General features: G+C 53.6%; 2 protein-coding genes across 3 annotated transcripts; both read left to right on the forward strand.

The window, feature by feature from the left end:
* The first annotated feature begins 135 nt into the window (after positions 1–135).
* LRRC74B (leucine rich repeat containing 74B) lies at positions 136–15,257 on the forward strand. The gene is given in 11 exon segments (XM_026449263.1): positions 136–364; positions 448–606; positions 1,804–1,946; positions 2,231–2,262; positions 2,358–2,461; positions 3,398–3,604; positions 8,805–8,912; positions 8,915–8,946; positions 9,269–9,548; positions 13,556–13,677; positions 15,117–15,257. Coding segments are annotated over 11 exon segments (1,557 nt in total).
* THAP7 (THAP domain containing 7) lies at positions 8,820–17,796 on the forward strand. 2 transcript variants are annotated; one of them, XM_026449267.1, is made up of 6 exons: positions 8,820–8,946; positions 15,117–15,499; positions 15,673–15,752; positions 16,170–16,325; positions 16,792–16,932; positions 17,144–17,795. In XM_026449267.1, exons 3-6 carry the CDS (start codon positions 15,673–15,675, stop codon positions 17,694–17,696), a joined length of 930 nt encoding a protein of 309 aa, XP_026305052.1. In that variant the 5' UTR covers positions 8,820–8,946; positions 15,117–15,499; the 3' UTR covers positions 17,697–17,795. The 2 variants fall into 2 exon arrangements, with proteins under 2 accessions (XP_026305052.1, XP_023053729.1); XM_023197961.3 differs by lacking the exon at positions 8,820–8,946 and having other exon boundaries at positions 15,167–15,752; positions 17,144–17,796.
* The last annotated feature ends 326 nt before the right edge of the window (positions 17,797–18,122 follow it).

The raw sequence follows: 18,122 nt of genomic DNA on the forward strand, positions 1-18,122 counted from the left end.
AGTGAGAGGGTGACCTGGCTCTGCGAAGTTCCCCAGGCCCTCCTGAAAAGCTGTCCCCCCCCACCTTCCCCAGTGCAGTGAGGAAAACACAAGTCCTGGAGTCAGACGTGTTTCCCAGTCCATGAAAGGGGGGCGATGCTGGAACCCCCTAGGGAGGCAGGGAGGCTAAATGCCTACAAGGCGCCCAAGCTAGTGCATGGCCCGTGGCGCGTGCAGTTTACCCTCTCAGGCGGGGAACCTCAGCTGCGGCGAGCCACGGTTTCTACGGCAACCAACAACACCGGGTTGCCGGGGCGACCGCCGCTAGGGAGCTCGTCGCTAATTGCCGTGGCGGACGCCAGTCGATGGACGCCACATTCGATTGGTCAGCGCAGCCGCAGACTCCGCCCATATCCCCGGGCCGCGCTCTAGGTGAGGCGCCAAGCGGTCTTCGCCGGAGGGTCTGAGGCTGCGAAAGGGCCTTAACCGTGAGTGGTTCCTGCGAGAGGTCTGGGAAGGATGAAGAGCAGGAGGAAGAGGCGACGGCGGCCTATGGACGTCTTGCAGAGGTCCCCGAGGCCAAGGAGGGTCCCGAGGCCGATTCGGACTCCGACCTGGAGACGGAAGGTGCACCGGGCAGGGGTCAGGCCCGTCTCCACCCCTTGGAGGCTTCTCCCACAGGGGTTGTGGGAGGTGGGCTGGGACCGAGGAGGCAGGAGACCCCTGTTCAGCAGGGCATGTAGCCCTCTGCGGGGCGTCTCCAGCCCCTCGCCCTCCCCTCGGCGCTCCTGGCGGCATCAGTAACTTTACCATGAGAAGGCACTTCCAGAAGGAGGTTAAAATGCAAAATCCCGCCAGACAGTGCACCAAGGGCTGTCCCGGCCTGAAATGCAATTAGAGCTGGGTTTTCCCAATCCATAGGTAAAACTAAGCTAATGGATGTATAGAATTTAGAACTACTTCTGTTTTTTCCCCGGGAAAATATTCACAAAACACTTGTGGTCTGCAATCCGGTTAAAAGACACAGCGTGCAATTTGGCATCAGACAGGCAGAGGCCTGACTCTGGCAGGATTGGCCACCACTAGCTGTGGTACTTTGTTTATGTATTTATGTATTAGAGCCAGTGTCTTGCTCTGTCACCCAGATTTCAGTGCAGTGGCAGGATCATAGCTCACTGCAGCTTTGTTTTTTTGAGACGGAGTCTCACTCTGTCGCCCAGGCTAGAGTGCAGTGGCCGGATCTCAGCTCACTGCAAGCTCCGCCTCCCGGGTTCACGCCATTCTCCCGCCTCAGCCTCCCGAGTAGCTGGGACTACAGGCGCCCGCCACCTCGCCCGGCTAGTTTTTTGTATTTTTTAGTAGAGACGGGGTTTCACCGTGTTAGCCAGGATGGTCTTGATCTTGTGACCTCGTGATCCGACCGTCTTGGCCTCCCAAAGTGCTGGGATTACAGGCTTGAGCCACCGCTCCTGGCCAACACTGCAGCTTTGAACTCTGCACTCCAGTGAGCCTCCTGCCTCCGCCTCCTGAGTCGCTGAGACTACAGGGAACCACCACATCTGGCTAATTTAAATAATTTTTTATCTCACTGTGTTGCCCAGGTTGTCCAGCTTTCTTTTGACAGCTGTATGACTTTAAGGAAAAGATTTGCGTTGCCTTAGCCTCGATGTTCCCATCTGTCACATGGGGGCAGTGGTCCCAAGGAGTATAGGAAGCAGTGCTTCTAGAGGCAAACAATAGGCCAGGTAGTGATGCAGGGCAGGGGAGGAGGCAGGTGGCTATAGCCATGCAGGGGTTCACATTCATCCTGCTGTCTCCTACCAGGCACCCATGGGCTTGGAGAACTGATCAGGGACACCCTCTACCTGAGGTCCTGCTGGATCCATAGCATTGTGCCCATCTTCTGCTTTCTGTGCCAAGGGAGCGCCCCAGAGCTGAACCTGCCGCATGGTGGCCTGGGGCCCCAGGTACTACTGGAAGGACACTGGGTCCAGGCTTACAGGGAGAGGCCCCAGGAGACAACAGCCATGGGAGTGCCCCTGAGTCTGTCCCCTACACTTGCCAGCTTCTGCCTGTGCCAGTCATGTCCTACCCTCCACATCTGGGAGACAGATGGGATTGAGGCTATGACAGATGGCATTAAGGTTTGGGGACCCTGCAAGCTTCTAACCCGCTGGGGGCTCTGGGAGAGGTGGGAGTAGGGGGAGACCTGGGCAGGGCCTAAAAGGAGAAGCAGGTGTCCCTTAAGCAGGTGGGAAGCAGGGTACTTTCCAGGTCGGGGACGTGGAGTGGGCTGAGCCCTGGAGCATGAGCCAAGATAGTGGCCAGTGTGTTTGCTCTGTCTGTCCCAGGGTGCCGGGCTCTGGCTTCCTCATGAGCTCCAATCTATATGTCAAGTAGCTGAAACTCTGGGACAATGGGCTCTATGAGGCAGGTACAGAGGCCCTGGCAGGTGCCCTGAGCAAAAGCAGCAGCATCTGTGGTAGGTGCTGGGCCTGGGGCAGGTGGGCAGGCGTGAGTCCTCCCTTTCCTCAGGGATGTGCCTCCACTCCCGAAATCTGGGCCATGTCACCTGAGGCCTGCTGGTGTTGCTGGTGGATAGAGGAGGGGCCTCATCACAGGAGGGGGCATGTGGGGTGGAGTTAGACCCTCCACTGTGCAGTCAATGCTGGATACAAGTCCCTTTCTCACCCACCCCACCACTCTCCTTCCTTGCTGGCTGGCACCCATTCTCCTGCCCTGCCCTGCACATAAGAGACTCCCAGTGCCTGAATGCAGGGTGGAAAGTCCTGCAACACAGAGAGTTGCAGACTGGGAAGTTCAAGAAAGGGGTGGGCAAGGTGTGAGTTCATTGGAGCTGAATCCAAATGCTGGCTCTGCCACTGAGTAAACAGGGTGACTTATGAAAGCAGCTCAGTTTCCAATCTGTGAAATGGCCCCCACAAGACCTCATAAGCTTGGGACTGTGGTTAACATGAAGTGAAACGCGCTCCTGAAGTGGTCAGCAGAGTGTGTGACCCATGTAAGTGCTCCATGCATGACCACCTGGGCTATTATTGCCAATCCTGGCAATGGGGCCATGAGGGCTTCTGAAGTGGGTGGTGATATCACTGCCAGACACAGTCACTGATGGGGTGGCTGTCCCCCACCACAGCAGTCTCTACAGTACTGCTGTAGAGGTAGGCGGTTTCAACCACTTGACACAGAAGCTCGTGGGCACACAGGGAGGGGGAGGTCAGGGGCAGAGGGGACCCAGCCATTGGGAGCCAGAGCCACCATCCAACCCCAGGACAGTTCACCTATAAGGTCCCTTCCTCTGCCTCAGACCTGGAGGTTTGGTGGATGGCAGAAGAGGGACGTGGGTAGGGGGGTGCCTGGCTTTGCATCCCACTGACTGAGGAGTGGCTCCGTCCCCCAGATGTGGACCTGTTGGAGAACCAGCTGGGAGTGGCAGGAGCCCAGGCCCTCTGTGCCACCCTCACTGTGAATCAGGCCATGTGGAAGATACAGATGTCAGGGAATGGCCTGGAGGAGGAGGTGGCCCAGTACCTTGCTGAACTCCTGCTGGCCCACACAGACCTGAAGTCCCTGGACCTGAGCTGTAACAAGCTGAATGAGCAAGCAGGTAACACCTGCCCAGGGTACCATGGGCCATAAAAGCTCAGCTTCCTGGGGCAGGGATGGGTGGGGGTTGGTAGGACCGCACTGCACATCGCCAGGGAGCATGTGCTCTGGCTCCTGCTCCCCACACCCCACCTTGCCCCACTCCTCTTCCACTCCCGCCACACGGAACTCTTCATTCCTTCCACAGATATCTCATTGCCCACTGCTGTATGTGCTGCGTACTGACTTAGCCACCAGGGATCCACCTTGAACAAAACCAAGTTCCTGGCCTCAAGGAACAATGTTGACAACATCATTCTCAGTAATTATTGGTGCTACAAAAGAAACAAATAGTTTCTGTTTCTGGAGAAGAATGGGGACCCCCTGCTTTAAAGAGGTGGCTGGGGAGGCCTCTGTGAGGTGACATTTAAGCTGAAATGTGCAGAGTGGGAAGGAGTCAGCCTTGGCAAGATCAGAGGGAGAGCACTTCAAGCAGAGGAACAGTGAGCATGCGGGCCTGTTTCCCAGACTGGCAGACAGCAGTGTGACTAGGCTAGGGAGCCAGGGAAGCGTGGCCAGGCTGTGGGGTGGAGAGGGCAGAGGGGGCTGCAGGACTGTTGACTGTGGCAAAAAAGGGTGAAGATTTTGTTCCAGGTGAGGTAGCAGACATGGTTGGGATTCCTTGATCTCATCACTCTCATGCTCCTGAGTGTTTGCTTTGCCAGGAATATGCACTTCTACCTGCCTCTCCTCAAATGGTCTAATGATAATAAGGATCACCTGGGACTCTGGGTTAGGCATGCAGATGCTGGCCCTGGACCTGCTGAACCAAACGCTTAGGAGAATGCCCGTGAATCTGCATTTTAATGGATGCCCCAGGAGAACTCTCTTTTCTGCAATGTTTCAGAACCTCTGATCTGGCTCAAGCAGCTTAGAGGGAGTGTGATGGCACCAGACTTGGCCTTTCAGAATTAGCCCTGGCATGTAACTGCCAGAGAACCAAGTTGCCTTCTAAAAAAATTACTACTGGGAGTCAGTGAAATTAAAAGACAGGCTTATTTCAGACTTTGACAACCTGAATATAGGTGTCTCTTTGGACTGGCACAGTAAAAGGGCAAGTGCCAGGGAGGCAGCCAGGATGGAGTGCCTGGAAGCTAAGGTGCTATGAAGGCTTCACAAACAGACACATGTACATGAGGGAGGTGGGTGGGCTCTGGAAATGGGCAGGCCCAGCAAGGCCATTTTTTTCTCCAGAAGGAGATCTGTGGGAGGGCCCAACTCCCTTGAGAGGTGAAGGAGCTTGGGTCTCTGCCTCCCCACTTGATCCGTGGCAATGGTAGCACCTACAACATAGGACCGCTACAAGGGTCACACAGAACAAGCATTGGCAGTTGCAGGAGTGTGTAGAAGAAAGAATCTTTCTACTCTTGAGCTGTTCAGCAAAAACAGGGCCTCCCTACAAAGTGGGGGATTACTGTCTGACCCTGCCAGCCCTAGAAGTGTCTGAGTAAAGAGAAAAGCACATGTATTTGAGTACCTGTGTTATCAAATCTGGTGTTGGGTGCTGAGTCTAGTTCTCAGGTAGAGAGGGGGCAATGCCCTGAGTCCTTGCTTCTGTGCAGGGAGCTCTCCGTGGTGCTAAACAAAAGTGTCTGTAGCCACGGGTGCCAGTCCAGCAGGCTGGCTGAGTGCTCTGGTTAATCCATCCATTTTTATTCTGTGTATTTCTTCAAACCAGCCTTCCTAGACCTATGCTAGGTGCTGGGATCATGGAGAGAGCTCAACTTCAGATCTCCAAGGGACACTCAGACTGGTAGGAAAGACCCACTAGGCAGAGAGAGGTCTAATGGCCAGAGCCGTGGAAGGACATGGGGCTCAAGGCCGTCCAGTAAGCTCAGCCAGGCAGGCAAGGCTTCCTGATGCTATGAACCCAGATTAGAAGATGAGGAGGCTCACGCCTGTAATCTCAGCACTTAGGAAGACCAAGGTGGGAGGATCACTTGAGCCATGGAGTTTGAGACCAGCCTGGGCAACGTAGCAAGAAGAGCTTGTCTCTACTAAAAATAAAAACAACAACAAAAAATTGCTGGGCACAGTGGCACATGCCTGTAGTCCTAGCTACTCAGGAGGCTGAGGAAGGTGGATTTCTTGACTCCAGGAAGTCAAGGCTGCACTGAGCTATGATTGCACCACTGCACACCAACCTGGGTGACACAATGAGACCCTGTCTAAAAAAAAAAAAAAAAAAAGGAGTAGGAGGATGAGGAGCTGGGAGCTGTTAGCCATGTGCAGAAGGGGCTTTTAATTGGAGGACAGTACATAGACATGCTGGTGCTGATGCTTTCGCAAATTGAAAAGAGGTCAAGGCCAGGCACGGTGGCTCACACTTGTAATTCCAACACTTTAGGAGGCCAAGGCGGGTGGATCACCTGGGGTCGGGAGTTGGAGACCAGCCTTCCCAACCTGGTGAAACCCGGTCTCTACTAAAAATACAAAAATTAGCTGGGCATGGTGGCAGGTGCCTGTAATCGCAGGTACTAGTGAGGGTGAGGCAGGGGAATCACTTGAACCTGGGAGGCAGAGGTTGCGGTGAGCCGAGATTGCGCCATTGCACTCCAGCCTGGGTGACAGAATGAGACTCTGTCTCAAAAAAAAAAAAAAAATTGGGCGTGGTGGTGCATGCTTTGTAGGCCCAGCCTGCAAAGGATGCTGAGGTAGGAGGATCATTTGAGTCTGGGAGTTTGAGCCCAGCCTGAGCAACACAGTGAGATCCTGTTAAAAAAAAAAAAAAATTATCAGTTCCAAAGTCCTCCAAAATGAGTATTGAGTCCCAGCTTGGCTCTTCCCTGAGCGGGGATGTGCCTCTCCCTTTCTGGTGGGCAGAAACTCACTCCTCACTAAGAAAGTGAAAAAAGGAAAAATAGCTCGGGGCACTTTGAGCTATATGGGGTATGCAGAATTTATCAGGCCCAGAGTCATGAATATGGGACTTCAGGCAGGGCACAGGGGCTCACCCCTCTTGGCAGACTCAGGAGGCCAAGGTGGGAGGATCACTTTAGTCCAGAGGTTCAAGACCAGACTGGGCAACATTGGGAGATCCTCGTCTCTTCAAAAACTTAAAAAAAAAAAAAATAGCTGGGCATGGTGGCACACACCTGTGGTCCTGAGCCCAGGAGGTTCAGCCTGTAGTGAGCTATGACAATGCCAATGCATTCCAGCCTGGGGGACAGAGCCAGACCCTGTTTCAAAAGAAGAAGAAAAAGATTAAAATGAATATGGGACTCCAGTAACACACTTTGTACCAATGCCCAGGGGCCAGCTGTTTAAAGACATTTTGTTCCTGACTAGCTTAATGTATTATCTTCGCGTTCCTGGAATTTGTGATACAAAGAATAATGTATGGAGAGTCAATAGCTTATGCTATTTTAATACAGATTCTTGTGGCAAGGGAAGCTGAAGTGATAGGATTGCTTGAGGCCAGGAGTTGAAGACCAGCCTCAGTGAGACCCATCTTAATTTTTTTTTTTTTTTTTTTTTTTTTTGAGACGGAGTCTCGCTCTGCCGCCGGGGCTGGAGTACAGTGGCCGGATCTCAGCTCACTGCAAGCTCCGCCTCCCGGGTTCCCGCCATTCTCCTGCCTCAGCCTCCAGAGTAGCTGGGACTACAGGCGCCCGCCACCTCGCCCGGCTAGTTTTTTGTATTTTTTGGTAGAGACGGGGTTTCACCATGTTAGCCAGGATGGTCTCGATCTCCTGTCCTCGTGATCCGCCCGTCTCGGCCTCCCAAAGTGCTGGGATTACAGGCTTGAGCCACCGCGCCCGGCCAATTTTTTTTAAAAAGAGCAATTTTTGGTAAGCCACTTAGAAACTGCCTCTTCTTTTCATTTAAAAACAGCATCTCTGGCCAGGTGTGGTGGTTCACGCCTGTAATCCCAGCACTTTGGGAGGCTGAAGCAAGCATATTGCCTGAGTCCAGGAGTATAAGACCAGCCTGGGCAACATGGCGAAACCCTGTGTCTACAAAAAAAAAATACAAAAAATTAGCTAGGTATGGTGACATGTGCCTGTAGTCCCAGTTATTTGGGAGGCTGAGGTGGGAGGATCGCCTAAGCCTGAGGAGGTTTGAGGCTGCAGTGAGCTGTGATCTCATCACTGTCCTCCAGCCTGGGTGACAGAGTGAGACCCTGTCTCAAAAAATAATAATAAAACAGCAAGTTGTAACTGCTGTTAATTAGACTGTGTATTTAAGGCAACTTTAATCTATGCTCCAGGGTTTCAGTTCTCAAATATGGCAATAATAAACTTTTTTTTTTTTTGAGACAGTCTCTTGCTCTGTCACCCAGGCTGGAGTGCATTCTGGGTTCAAGCAATTCTTTTGCCTCAGCCTCCCAAGTAGCTGGGACTATAGGTGTGCACCACCATGCCGGCTAATTTTGTTTCGCTGTGTTGGCCAGGCTGGTCTCAAACTCCTGACCTCAAGTGATCCATCTGCCTTGGCCTCCCGAAGTGCTAGCATTACAGGTGTGAACCACTGCAGCCAGTCAGATTTCTAACTTCTAACCTTTAATGTAGCTTCAGGTAGGAAAGACGTATGTACCTATAGAATTACCTAGGCGGGGCGGGGGGTGCAAGAGCTTATTTCCCTTCACTGGAAACTGTTCCTACTGACATTTATACCAGAGCTGACTTTAACTTCCTAGAACCTTAAATTGCATTTGCGGTTTGGTTATCACACAAAGACATCTCCCGCCTCCCCCTTCCCCTCCCCCTCTCCCCCTTCCCTCCTTTCCTGTTTTTTGACAGAGTCTCGCTCTGTTGCCAGGCTGGAGTGCAGTGGCACCATCTCACTGCAATCTCTGCCTCCCAGGCTCAAGTGATTCCCCTGCCTCAACCTCCTGAGTAGCTGAGATTACAGGCGCACACCACCATGCCCAACTAATTTTTTGTAGTAGAGATGGGGTTTCCCTATGTTGGCCTCTCGATCTTCTGACTTTGTGATCCTCCCGCCTCAGGCTCCCACGGTGCTGGGATTATAGGTGTGATCCACCACACCTGGCCCCACACAGAGACATTTTCTACCAGACACTGCCACTGTTGACCTACAACATGTAGCTCATGTACTTTGAACAGCATGTACTTTGTAGAAGTGAACAGTCCTGGAACGTGTCCACCTTGGTGTACAGTAGGCCTTAAAGCCTCACAGCACATGTGGTCTCTTTGTAGGTGAAGTGCGCACAGGGATCTACAGGCAGCTCTTCCACCCGGAGCAGCTGACCACTGACAAGGAAGATGCAGCCGGTAATTACTCCAGAGGCCATTACACCATCGGCAAGGAGACTTAGTCCTGGACCAGATCCACAAACTGGTAAGGAGAAGGCTTCATGTGGACGTTGTCCTGTACGGGAGAACAGGCCATGGATGGTGAAGGGAAGATCATTTTTGCAACACTTAGAGCAGCATCTTGAGTCCGACTGAGTCTGCAACGTCTTACTATGAAGTGTGCGTAGTGATTTGTGCATAGATCTGTGTTGTCTGCTTTTCTTTGCTTCAAAGTGTGATGTGTGTTCGTTATGGATGGTCTGAATCCATATCAACACTCAGAGGCAAAGAGAAGTGGGCCCTGGCTTGGTGGAGGTTGGTGGTGTGGCTCCCACAGGCATTGGCTCACGTTGTCTGGTTTCTCTCAGGCGGATCTGTGCACCGGACTGCAGGGCTTCCTCATCTTCCACAGCTTTGGGGGCGGCACTGGCTCTAGGTTCGTGCCTCTGCTCATGGAGTGGCTCTCGGTGGACTACGGGAAGAAGTCCAAGCTAGAGTTTGCCATTTCCCCAGCCCCCCAGGTCTCCACAGCCGTGGTGGAGCCCTACAGCTCCATCCTGACCACCTACATGACCCTGGAACATTTTGACTCTACCTTCATGGTCGACAGCAAAGCCACCTATGACATGTCGGTGCAACCTGATCTCGGCTCACTGCAACCTCTGCCTCTGCGGTTCAAGCAATTCTCCTGCCTCAGCCTCCTGAGTAGCTGAGATTACAGGCGCCCCGCCACCACATCTGGCTAATTTTTTTTTTTTTTTTTTCTGAGACAGAGTCTCGCTCTGTCGCCCAGGCTGGAGTGCAGTGGCATGAACTAGGCTCACTGCAAGCTCCGCCTCCCGGGTTCACACCATTCTCCTGCCTCAGCCTCCCGAGTAGCTGGGACCACAGGCACCCGCCATTACACCTGGCTAATTTTTTTATTTTTATTTTTTGTATTTTTTAGTAGAGCCAGGGTTTCACCATGTTAGCCAGGATGGTCTTAATCTCCTGACCTTGTGATCCACCCACCTCAGCCTCCCAAAGTGCTGGGATTACAGACATGAGCCACCACGCCCGGCCAATTTTTTGTATTTTTAGTAGAGATGGGGTTTTGCCATGTTGGGCAGGCTGGTCTTGAACTCCTGACCTCAGGTGATCCACCCGCCTTGGCCTCCCAAAGTGCTGGGATTATAGGTGTGAGTCACCGCACCCGGCCAACCATATGTTCTTATGTTCTTTTTTTTTTGAGACGGAGTCTCACTCTGTCACCCAGGCTGGAGTGCAGTGACAGGATCTCAGCTCACTGCAAGCTCCACCTCCCGGGTTTACACCATTCTCCTGCCTCAGCTGGGACTACAGGCACCCGCCACCTCGCCCGGCTAGTTTTTTGTGTTTTTTTTAGTAGAGATGGGGTTTCACCGTGTTCGCTAGGATGGTCTCGATCTCCTGACCTCGTGATCCGCCCGTCTCGGCCTCCCAAAGTGCTGGGATTACAGGATTGAGCCTCCGCGCCCAGCCATGTTCTTATGTTCTTTAACAACCATTTGCTTCTTTTTTTTTTTTTTTTTTTTTTTTTTTTGAGATGGAGTCTCGCTCTGTCACCCAGGCTGGAGTACAACAGAACACACTGCAACCTCCGCCTCCCGGGTAAGCAATTCTCCTGTCTCGACCTCTCGAGTAGGTGGAATTACAGGCATGCACCACCATGCCTGGCTAATTTTTGTATTTTTAGTAGAGACAGGGTTTCATCATGTTGGCCAAGCTGGTCTCGAGCTCCTGAACTCAAGCGATCCACCTGCCTTGGCCTCCCAAAGTGCTGGAATTACAGGTGTGAGTCACTGCACCCAGCCTCAGATACGCTATTTTCAAAGTCTTTTCCATGCTTAAAAACATTTGGGGCCGGGCGCGGTGGCTCAAGCCTGTAATCCCAGCACTTTGGGAGGCCGAGACGGGCGGATCACGAGGTCAGGAGATCGAGACCATCCTGGCTAACACGGTGAAACCCCGTCTCTACTAAAAATACAAAAAACTAGCCGGGCGAAGTGGCGGGCGCCTGTAGTCCCAGCTACTCCGGAGGCTGAGGCAGGAGAATGGCATAAACCCGGGAGGCAGAGCTTGCAGTGAGCTGAGATCCGGCCACTGTACTCCAGCCCGGGCAACAGAGCAAGACTCCGTCTCAAAAAAAAAAATAAAACAAAAAAAAAACATTTGGGGACTGGGCAGAGTGGCTCATTGCCTGTAATCCCAACACTTTGGGAGGCTGACGTTGGTGGATCGCCTGAGCTCAGGAGTTCGAGACCAGCCTAGGCAACATGGTGAAACCTCATCTCTACCAAAAATACAATTAGCCAGGCATGATGCCACGCACCTGTAGCTACTTGGAAGGCTGAGGTGGGACGATCACTTGAGCCCAGGAGGCAGAAGTTACAGTGAGCCAAGATCGCACCACGGCACTCCAGCCTGGGTGACCAAGTGAGGCCCTTTCTCACCAAAAAAAGAAAAAAAAAGCTTGAGTCCAGGAGTTCAGGATCAACCGGGGGAACATGGTGAAACCTCATCTCTACACAAAATACAAAAAATTAACCGGGTGTGATGGCACACACCTATAGTTCTAGCTACTTGGGAGGCTGAGGTGGGAGGATCCCCTGAGCCTGGGAGGCAGATGTTGCAGTGAGCTATGATTGTGCCACTGTACTCCAGCCTGGGTGACAGAACAAGACCCTTACAAAAAAAAAAAAAAATTTGGGTTTTTTATTATAAAAGTACTTATGTTGGCCAGGCACAGTGTCTCACACCTGTAATCCATGGGGTGGATGGCTTGAGCCCAGGACTTTGAGACCAGCCTGGGCAACACGGCAAAACCCTGTCTCTGCAAAAAATAAAAAATTAGCTGGGCATGGTGGCACATTTCCTGTAGTGCTAGCTACTCAGGAAGCTGAGACAGGAGGACTGCTCGAGCCTAGGAGGTTGAGGCTGCAGTGAGCCAAGATGGCACCACTGTACTTCACTCTAACCTGGGCAACATAGCAAGATCCTATCTCAAAAAAAAAAAAGCTGGGTGCGGTCAGTGGCTCACGCCTATAATCCCAGCATTTTGGGAGGCCGAGGTAGGCAGATCACCTGAGGTCAGGAGTTCGAGACCAGCCTGGCCAACATAGTGAAACCCTGTCTCTACTAAAAATACAAAAATTAGCCAGGTGTGGTGGTGGTTGCCTGTAATTCCAGCTACTCTGGAGGCTAAGACAGGAGAATCACTTGAAACCAGGAGGTGGAGGTTGCAGTGAGCTGAGATTGTGCTACTGCACTCCAGCCTGAATGACAGAGCAAGATTCCATCTCAAAACAAAAAACAAAAGATATGGGCTGGGAGTGGTGGCTCACACCTGTAATCCCAGCACTTTGGAAAGCTGATGCAGGCGGATCACTTGAGGCGGGAAAATTGCTTGAACCCAGGAGGCAGAGGTTGCAGTGAGCCGAGATCACATCACTGCACTCAAGCCTGGGTGACAGAGTGAGACCCTGTCTCAAAAACAACAAAAAACAAACCAAAAAACCTGATATGTGGCAAAATACTAAAAGAATGCAGAAGACTGAAAAGCTGAAGTCCTCTTCTTCCCCAGAGCTGCTTCTGTCCTCTGAAAAACGTTCTGTACATATTCAAGGCATAGTAATCTCTCGTTATACAGGTGATGTTGGCAGTGGCCAGCAGACATGTATGTCCCTTTCCTGCAGATGACAGGCCCAATCACTGCACACAGGTGGTCACAGTAAACAGAACGCTGGCAGCACTCCCACTTGGAAGGGCTGATTGGCTTGGCCTTAGAGTTGTGAGAGAACACTCCCTGATCAGGGTACAAACCTTTCTCTCTGCCCCTTCCAACTCCTGTGGAGTCTGTCTGTATCTAGCTGCTGCTAACTGCTAAGTGCTTGTTAGGGCAGGGTAGGGTCACCGCCTCGGCAGGCGTTTGTCCTCCTCTAGCATGATGCTACCCTAGCCGCCCAAGGCTCTAGCCTGTGTATGTTACTACATAGATTTTTTTGCACATAAATACAGACTTCAACTCACTTTTTTTTTTTTTAAGAAAGTATACAGTATACCTTGGATGTATTTATATCCCAAGACAGGGTTCTCATTCTTGTTCATGTGTTTTACTGTATGGGTAATATGGGATATATATATACACACACACACACACACACACATATATATATAGTTTTTCCGAGACAGAGTCTCACTCTGTAGCCCAGGCTGGAGTGCAGTGGCAAAATCTCGGCTCACTGAAATCTCCGTCTTCCGAACTCCATCTTACATGGCTGTAATCCCAGCTACTCAGGTTGCTGAGGTAGGAGAATCGCTTGAACCTGGGAGACAGAGGTTGCAGTAAGCCGCAATTGCACCACTGCACTCCAGCCTGGGCAACAGTGCTAAACCCTGTCTTAACAACAACAGCAACAACAACAAAAAAAAAAGGAGAAAGAAGAAAAAAAAAAGGAAGTCATCAAAGGATATTGCCAATAGATAACAGATAATGCCAAAAATTCTTAAAACACAGTGTTGAAACTGGTCCACAGCTCTAATTTTTAATGAGCTACCATTTCTGAGGCCAATATAAACTTCATTCTATGCTGCCCATCTCTGACAGGTGGGCATTAACTACCAGCCCCCCACAGTAGTCCTTGTGGGAGACCTGGCCAAGGTGCAGTGGGTGGTGTGCATGCTGAGCAACACCATGGCCATCGCGGAGGCCTGGGCCTGCCTGGATCATAAGTTCGGCCAAGTGCGCCTTAGTGCACTGGTAGGTGGGGGAAGGCATGGCAGAGGGGGAATTCTCCGAGGCCCGCGAGGATCTGGCAGTTCTGGAAAAGGATTATGAAGAGGTGGGCATGGATTCCATGGAAGCTGAGGCCGAAAAAGGCGAAGAACAGTGAGGGGAGGGTGCGGCACGCAACCATCCCTCTGTATTCCCCACCATAAGGTTAGAAGAGCTAATTACCTATGAAAATTTCTGTATTGCAAATTAGCTGGGCGTGGCGGCGTGCCCCTGTGGTCCCAGCTACTCGGGAGGCTGAAGCAGGAGAATGGTGTGAATCCGGGAGGCAGAGCTTGCAGTGAGCCAAGATCGCCCCACTGCACTCCAGCCTGGGTGACAGAGTGAGACTCCGTCTCAAAAAATAAATACATAAAATTTCTGTATTACGATATTGTCTTTCTCCTGTGTTGTACTTTGAGAGATTCCTCCTCAAGTGCATTTCTGCGGGAAAAAAAACATCGATTTGTTTCTTTTCTTTTTTTTTTTGAAACAGAGTCTCAACGGAGTGGCGCCCGCCACCACGCCCTGCTAATTTTTGTATTTTTAGTAGAGACGGGGTTTCACCGTGTTAGCCAGGATGGTCTGGATCTCCTGACCTCGTGATCCACCCGCCTCGGCTCCCAAAGGGCTGGGATTACAGGCGTGAGCCACCGCACCCGGCCTGTTTGTTTTCTTGAAGAAATTAAGCATGTCAGTATGTTTAGTAATTGCATTACTTCCCTAATGCTGGCTTCAAAACACTGAGGGAATTAGGACAAAATGCTTTACTTTTCTTTTTGAGCCGGAGTCTTACTCTGTCGTCCAGGCTGGAGTGCAGTGGCATGATCTCCACTGGCTGCAGCCTCTGCCTCCCGGGTTCAAGCGATTCTCCTGCCTCAGCCTCCCGACTAGCTGGGACTATAGGCGCACACCACCACACCCAGCTATTTTTTTTTTTTTTTTTTTTTTAGTAGATTCGGGGTTTCACCATGTTGGCAGGATGGTCTCCATTTCCTGATCTTGTGATCCGCCCGCCTTGGCCTCCCAAAGTGCTGGGATTACAGGCGTTGAGCCACCGCGCCCGGCCTATTTTGCATTTAAACCTTCTGAAGCCCTTGAATGGAGCGGCTATTTTCACTGAGTCTTATGGGAGGAGATGAGGACTCAAGTTGAGCAGCCCGCCGGGTCATGCGTCCACGGCCTTCGCAGGCGCAGTTTCCGACGCTGCCTGTCATACAGGCATCCTCAGCTTTTCCCCCACTCCGTCACGCCCCTGCCGAAGCTGGCTACAATGGAACTTCCCGCCCAGCACACGTCCCCAGTGTACTCAGGGGCATACCCTGCCCTCCCTCAAGTCCACCTCCCCGGTACGAGAGTGATTGTGGGCTCTGGTTTTTGTCTGGTTCTTTTGTGCAAGCGTCCCAGGCCCCGTTTTCTTTCGTCAGTCAGAGGTCTTCCGGAAGCGAGCTGCCGCCCCCGCGGCTTTCGAGGCTCCCAGGACACCGCAGCTTTCCGCTCCCGGGCCGACCCGTACACTGGGGCCGCTCCATCGTGCTGGGGTGTTTACGGAGAAGAGTGAGGCCTGAACCGACGAAAGACAAGCCCACATGGGCGACAACACTGGTAGTCCAGGCAGCTGGGACGACGCGGGTGCAACAGAGACTCGAACACTCGCGCCCTTTCCGAACCCAGCTCGCTAGGACCTCACCTCGCCCCGCCCCGCCCCGCCCCGCGGGCGGAGCACCTCCAGCTCTCCAGTCTCTATGGCACCAACTTCCGGCGCGCGCTACCCCTCGCGAGACTTCAGCGGCGCAGCAATGGCCAGACCGTGAGTGCCGCTGACAGAAGTCAAGAAACCGGCTGGGACGGGGTTGGGGCAACAACGGGCCGGGGGGCACCCGTCGGGCCAGAGCCCCTTGGGGAGGAGCGGCGGCTGGAGGCGCGAGGCTCCTCTGGATGCCCGGACAGCCGCTTGCGACTTAACTCCCGCCTCTTCCCCAGATGCCGCGTCACTGCTCCGCTGCCGGCTGCTGCACACGGGACACGCGCGAGACGCGCAACCGCGGCATCTCCTTCCACAGGTCAGCGCGCGTGCGCATGTTCTCGTGCGCATGCGCTAATCGTTGCTCGCCTCGGGCCGCAACTGCGTAGAGGCTTCGCGCCTTTCTCGGATCATGAGGAGGCTTGAACTTGTGGGTGGGAGGCGAAGCGGGACGGTCCTGGCAGGACCAAATGCAGTCGGGACGGGGAGGACGGGAAGTCTAGCCGGCTTGGACCTGCCCCACTCTGTTACCTGCCAGACGACGCTGAGGAAACTGCTTTTCTTCTCGAGGCTCCCATTGCCTCGTCTGTGCCGGGGCGGTGGTGCTTACCTGGCGGGGTCGCAGGGCGGTCTTGTGGCGGCGCGTGTTGGGTCTGCGTTTTCCCCGTGGGGAGCTTGGGCGGCATGAGCCCAGCGCTATGGACAGCCTGGTGCTCACGGGTTTGTGGCTCCACAGACTTCCCAAGAAGGACAACCCGAGGCGGGGCTTGTGGCTGGCCAACTGCCAGCGGCTGGACCCCAGCGGCCAGGGCCTGTGGGACCCGGCATCCGAGTACATCTACTTCTGCTCCAAACACTTTGAGGAGAACTGCTTTGAGCTGGTGGGAATCAGGTGAGCCTCCCTGCCGGCCAGCGTTGGGGTAGGACGTGGGGCCTCAGGCGGATTGGGACAGCTGCAGGGCCTGGAAGTCCCTTGAGCAGCCTGCATCCGAGGGGGCTGTTTCCACTTCCCAGTTCCGTACAGTGAGACCCACCCCCAGGATCACTGTGCCATGACACCGGGAAAAACGTGAGCCTTTCCAGAGAGTATTTTTCAGAGCCCCAGTCTTGCCAGCAAGTCCACAAATCAAAAAATTATTTTTGGCTGGTCAGCCCAGCTCTGCTTGTGCAGGTTTTCCACGCACCTCGACTTTGAGGGGTCCTGCAGGGAAGCGATTGGTGTAGCTCTAACTTGGCATTCCCCAGACCTGTTGTTTGCGCAGTGCCTTCCAGCCTCCCACTGCGCTGGTGCTGGGGGCAGGTTGGCCTGGGGAGGCAGCACTTGCTCTCCAGCTCATCTGGGTTGCTTTTCCCCACAGCGGGTATCACAGGCTAAAGGAGGGGGCAGTCCCTACCATATTTGAGTCTTTCTCCAAATTGCGCCGGACAGCCAAAACCAAAGGACACAGTTATCCACCTGGCCCCCCTGAAGTCAGCCGGCTCAGACGATGCAGGAAGCGGTATGTGGTATGGGTGGGGGATGCCCCACTCCCACCCCTAGGCTGAGAGACTGGGCCCTAGGGGGTCTGCCAGCAGTCTAACTGGACAGGGTTCTTGCTCCACAGAATCTGTGGATCGGGTTTGGGCGTTAAGGGGATCAGGTGGACTGGCGGAGTGGGGTCTGGCAAGCCCTCAGCCTAGCCCATCAGTCTCTCTCTGCCCCCTTACTAGCTGCTCCGAAGGCCGAGGGCCCACAACTCCATTTTCTCCACCTCCACCTGCTGATGTCACCTGCTTTCCTGTGGAAGAGGCCTCAGCACCTGCCACTTTGCCGGCCTCCCCAGCAGGGAGGCTGGAGCCTGGTCTTAGCAGCCCCTTTTCAGACCTACTGGGCCCCCTGGGTGCCCAGGCAGATGAAGCAGGCTGCAGTGCCCAGCCTTCGCCAGAGCGGCAGCCCTCCCCTCTCGAGCCACGGCCAGTCTCCCCCTCAGCCTATATGCTGCGCCTGCCTCCACCCGCTGGAGCCTACATCCAGAATGAACACAGCTACCAGGTTGGCAGCGCCTTACTCTGGAAGCGGCGAGCTGAGGCAGCCCTTGATGCCCTTGACAAGGCCCAGCGCCAGCTGCAGGCCTGCAAGCGGCGGGAGCAGCGGCTGCGGCTGAGACTAACCAAGCTGCAGCAGGAGCGGGCACGGGAGAAGAGGGCACAGGCGGATGCCCGCCAGACTCTGAAGGAGCATGTGCAGGACTTTGCCATGCAGCTGAGCAGCAGCATGGCCTAAGGGAGGTGCCGCTAGACTGACTGAGGGGATGCCCAGCAAGGCTGCTGCCTCTCCCTCCCTCAGATCCCACCAGGTGCCATAATAAAGCGGATTCTAGACAGAGGGCCTGCTGTCTGGCTCAGCTGGGGGCTGGAGCCCTTCTGAGTACTAAGCTTGCTGCCCCAGACAGTGGCTGCAGCTTCCAGAGGGCTCAGTCCAAGCTCTTCGCCAAGGAGAACAGAGAGCCTGGCTGTCACCCCTCAGAGCTACTGGTGGCAGACAGCCCTGCTAGTGCAGCTCCATGCCCCACAGGGTTCTCTGAAGCTGCAGGTGCCCTTTCCATAGGATCTGAAACAGCCCTGACCTAAACCAGCCAGCCCCTTTGAGAACACTTGTGAAACTCAGTCCAGATTCGGTTCTCAAGCAGGGGCATGACGGGCTTCTGTC

This window comes from Piliocolobus tephrosceles, chromosome 19 (assembly GCF_002776525.5).
Source record: "Piliocolobus tephrosceles isolate RC106 chromosome 19, ASM277652v3, whole genome shotgun sequence".
Lineage (NCBI taxonomy): Eukaryota > Metazoa > Chordata > Mammalia > Primates > Cercopithecidae > Piliocolobus > Piliocolobus tephrosceles.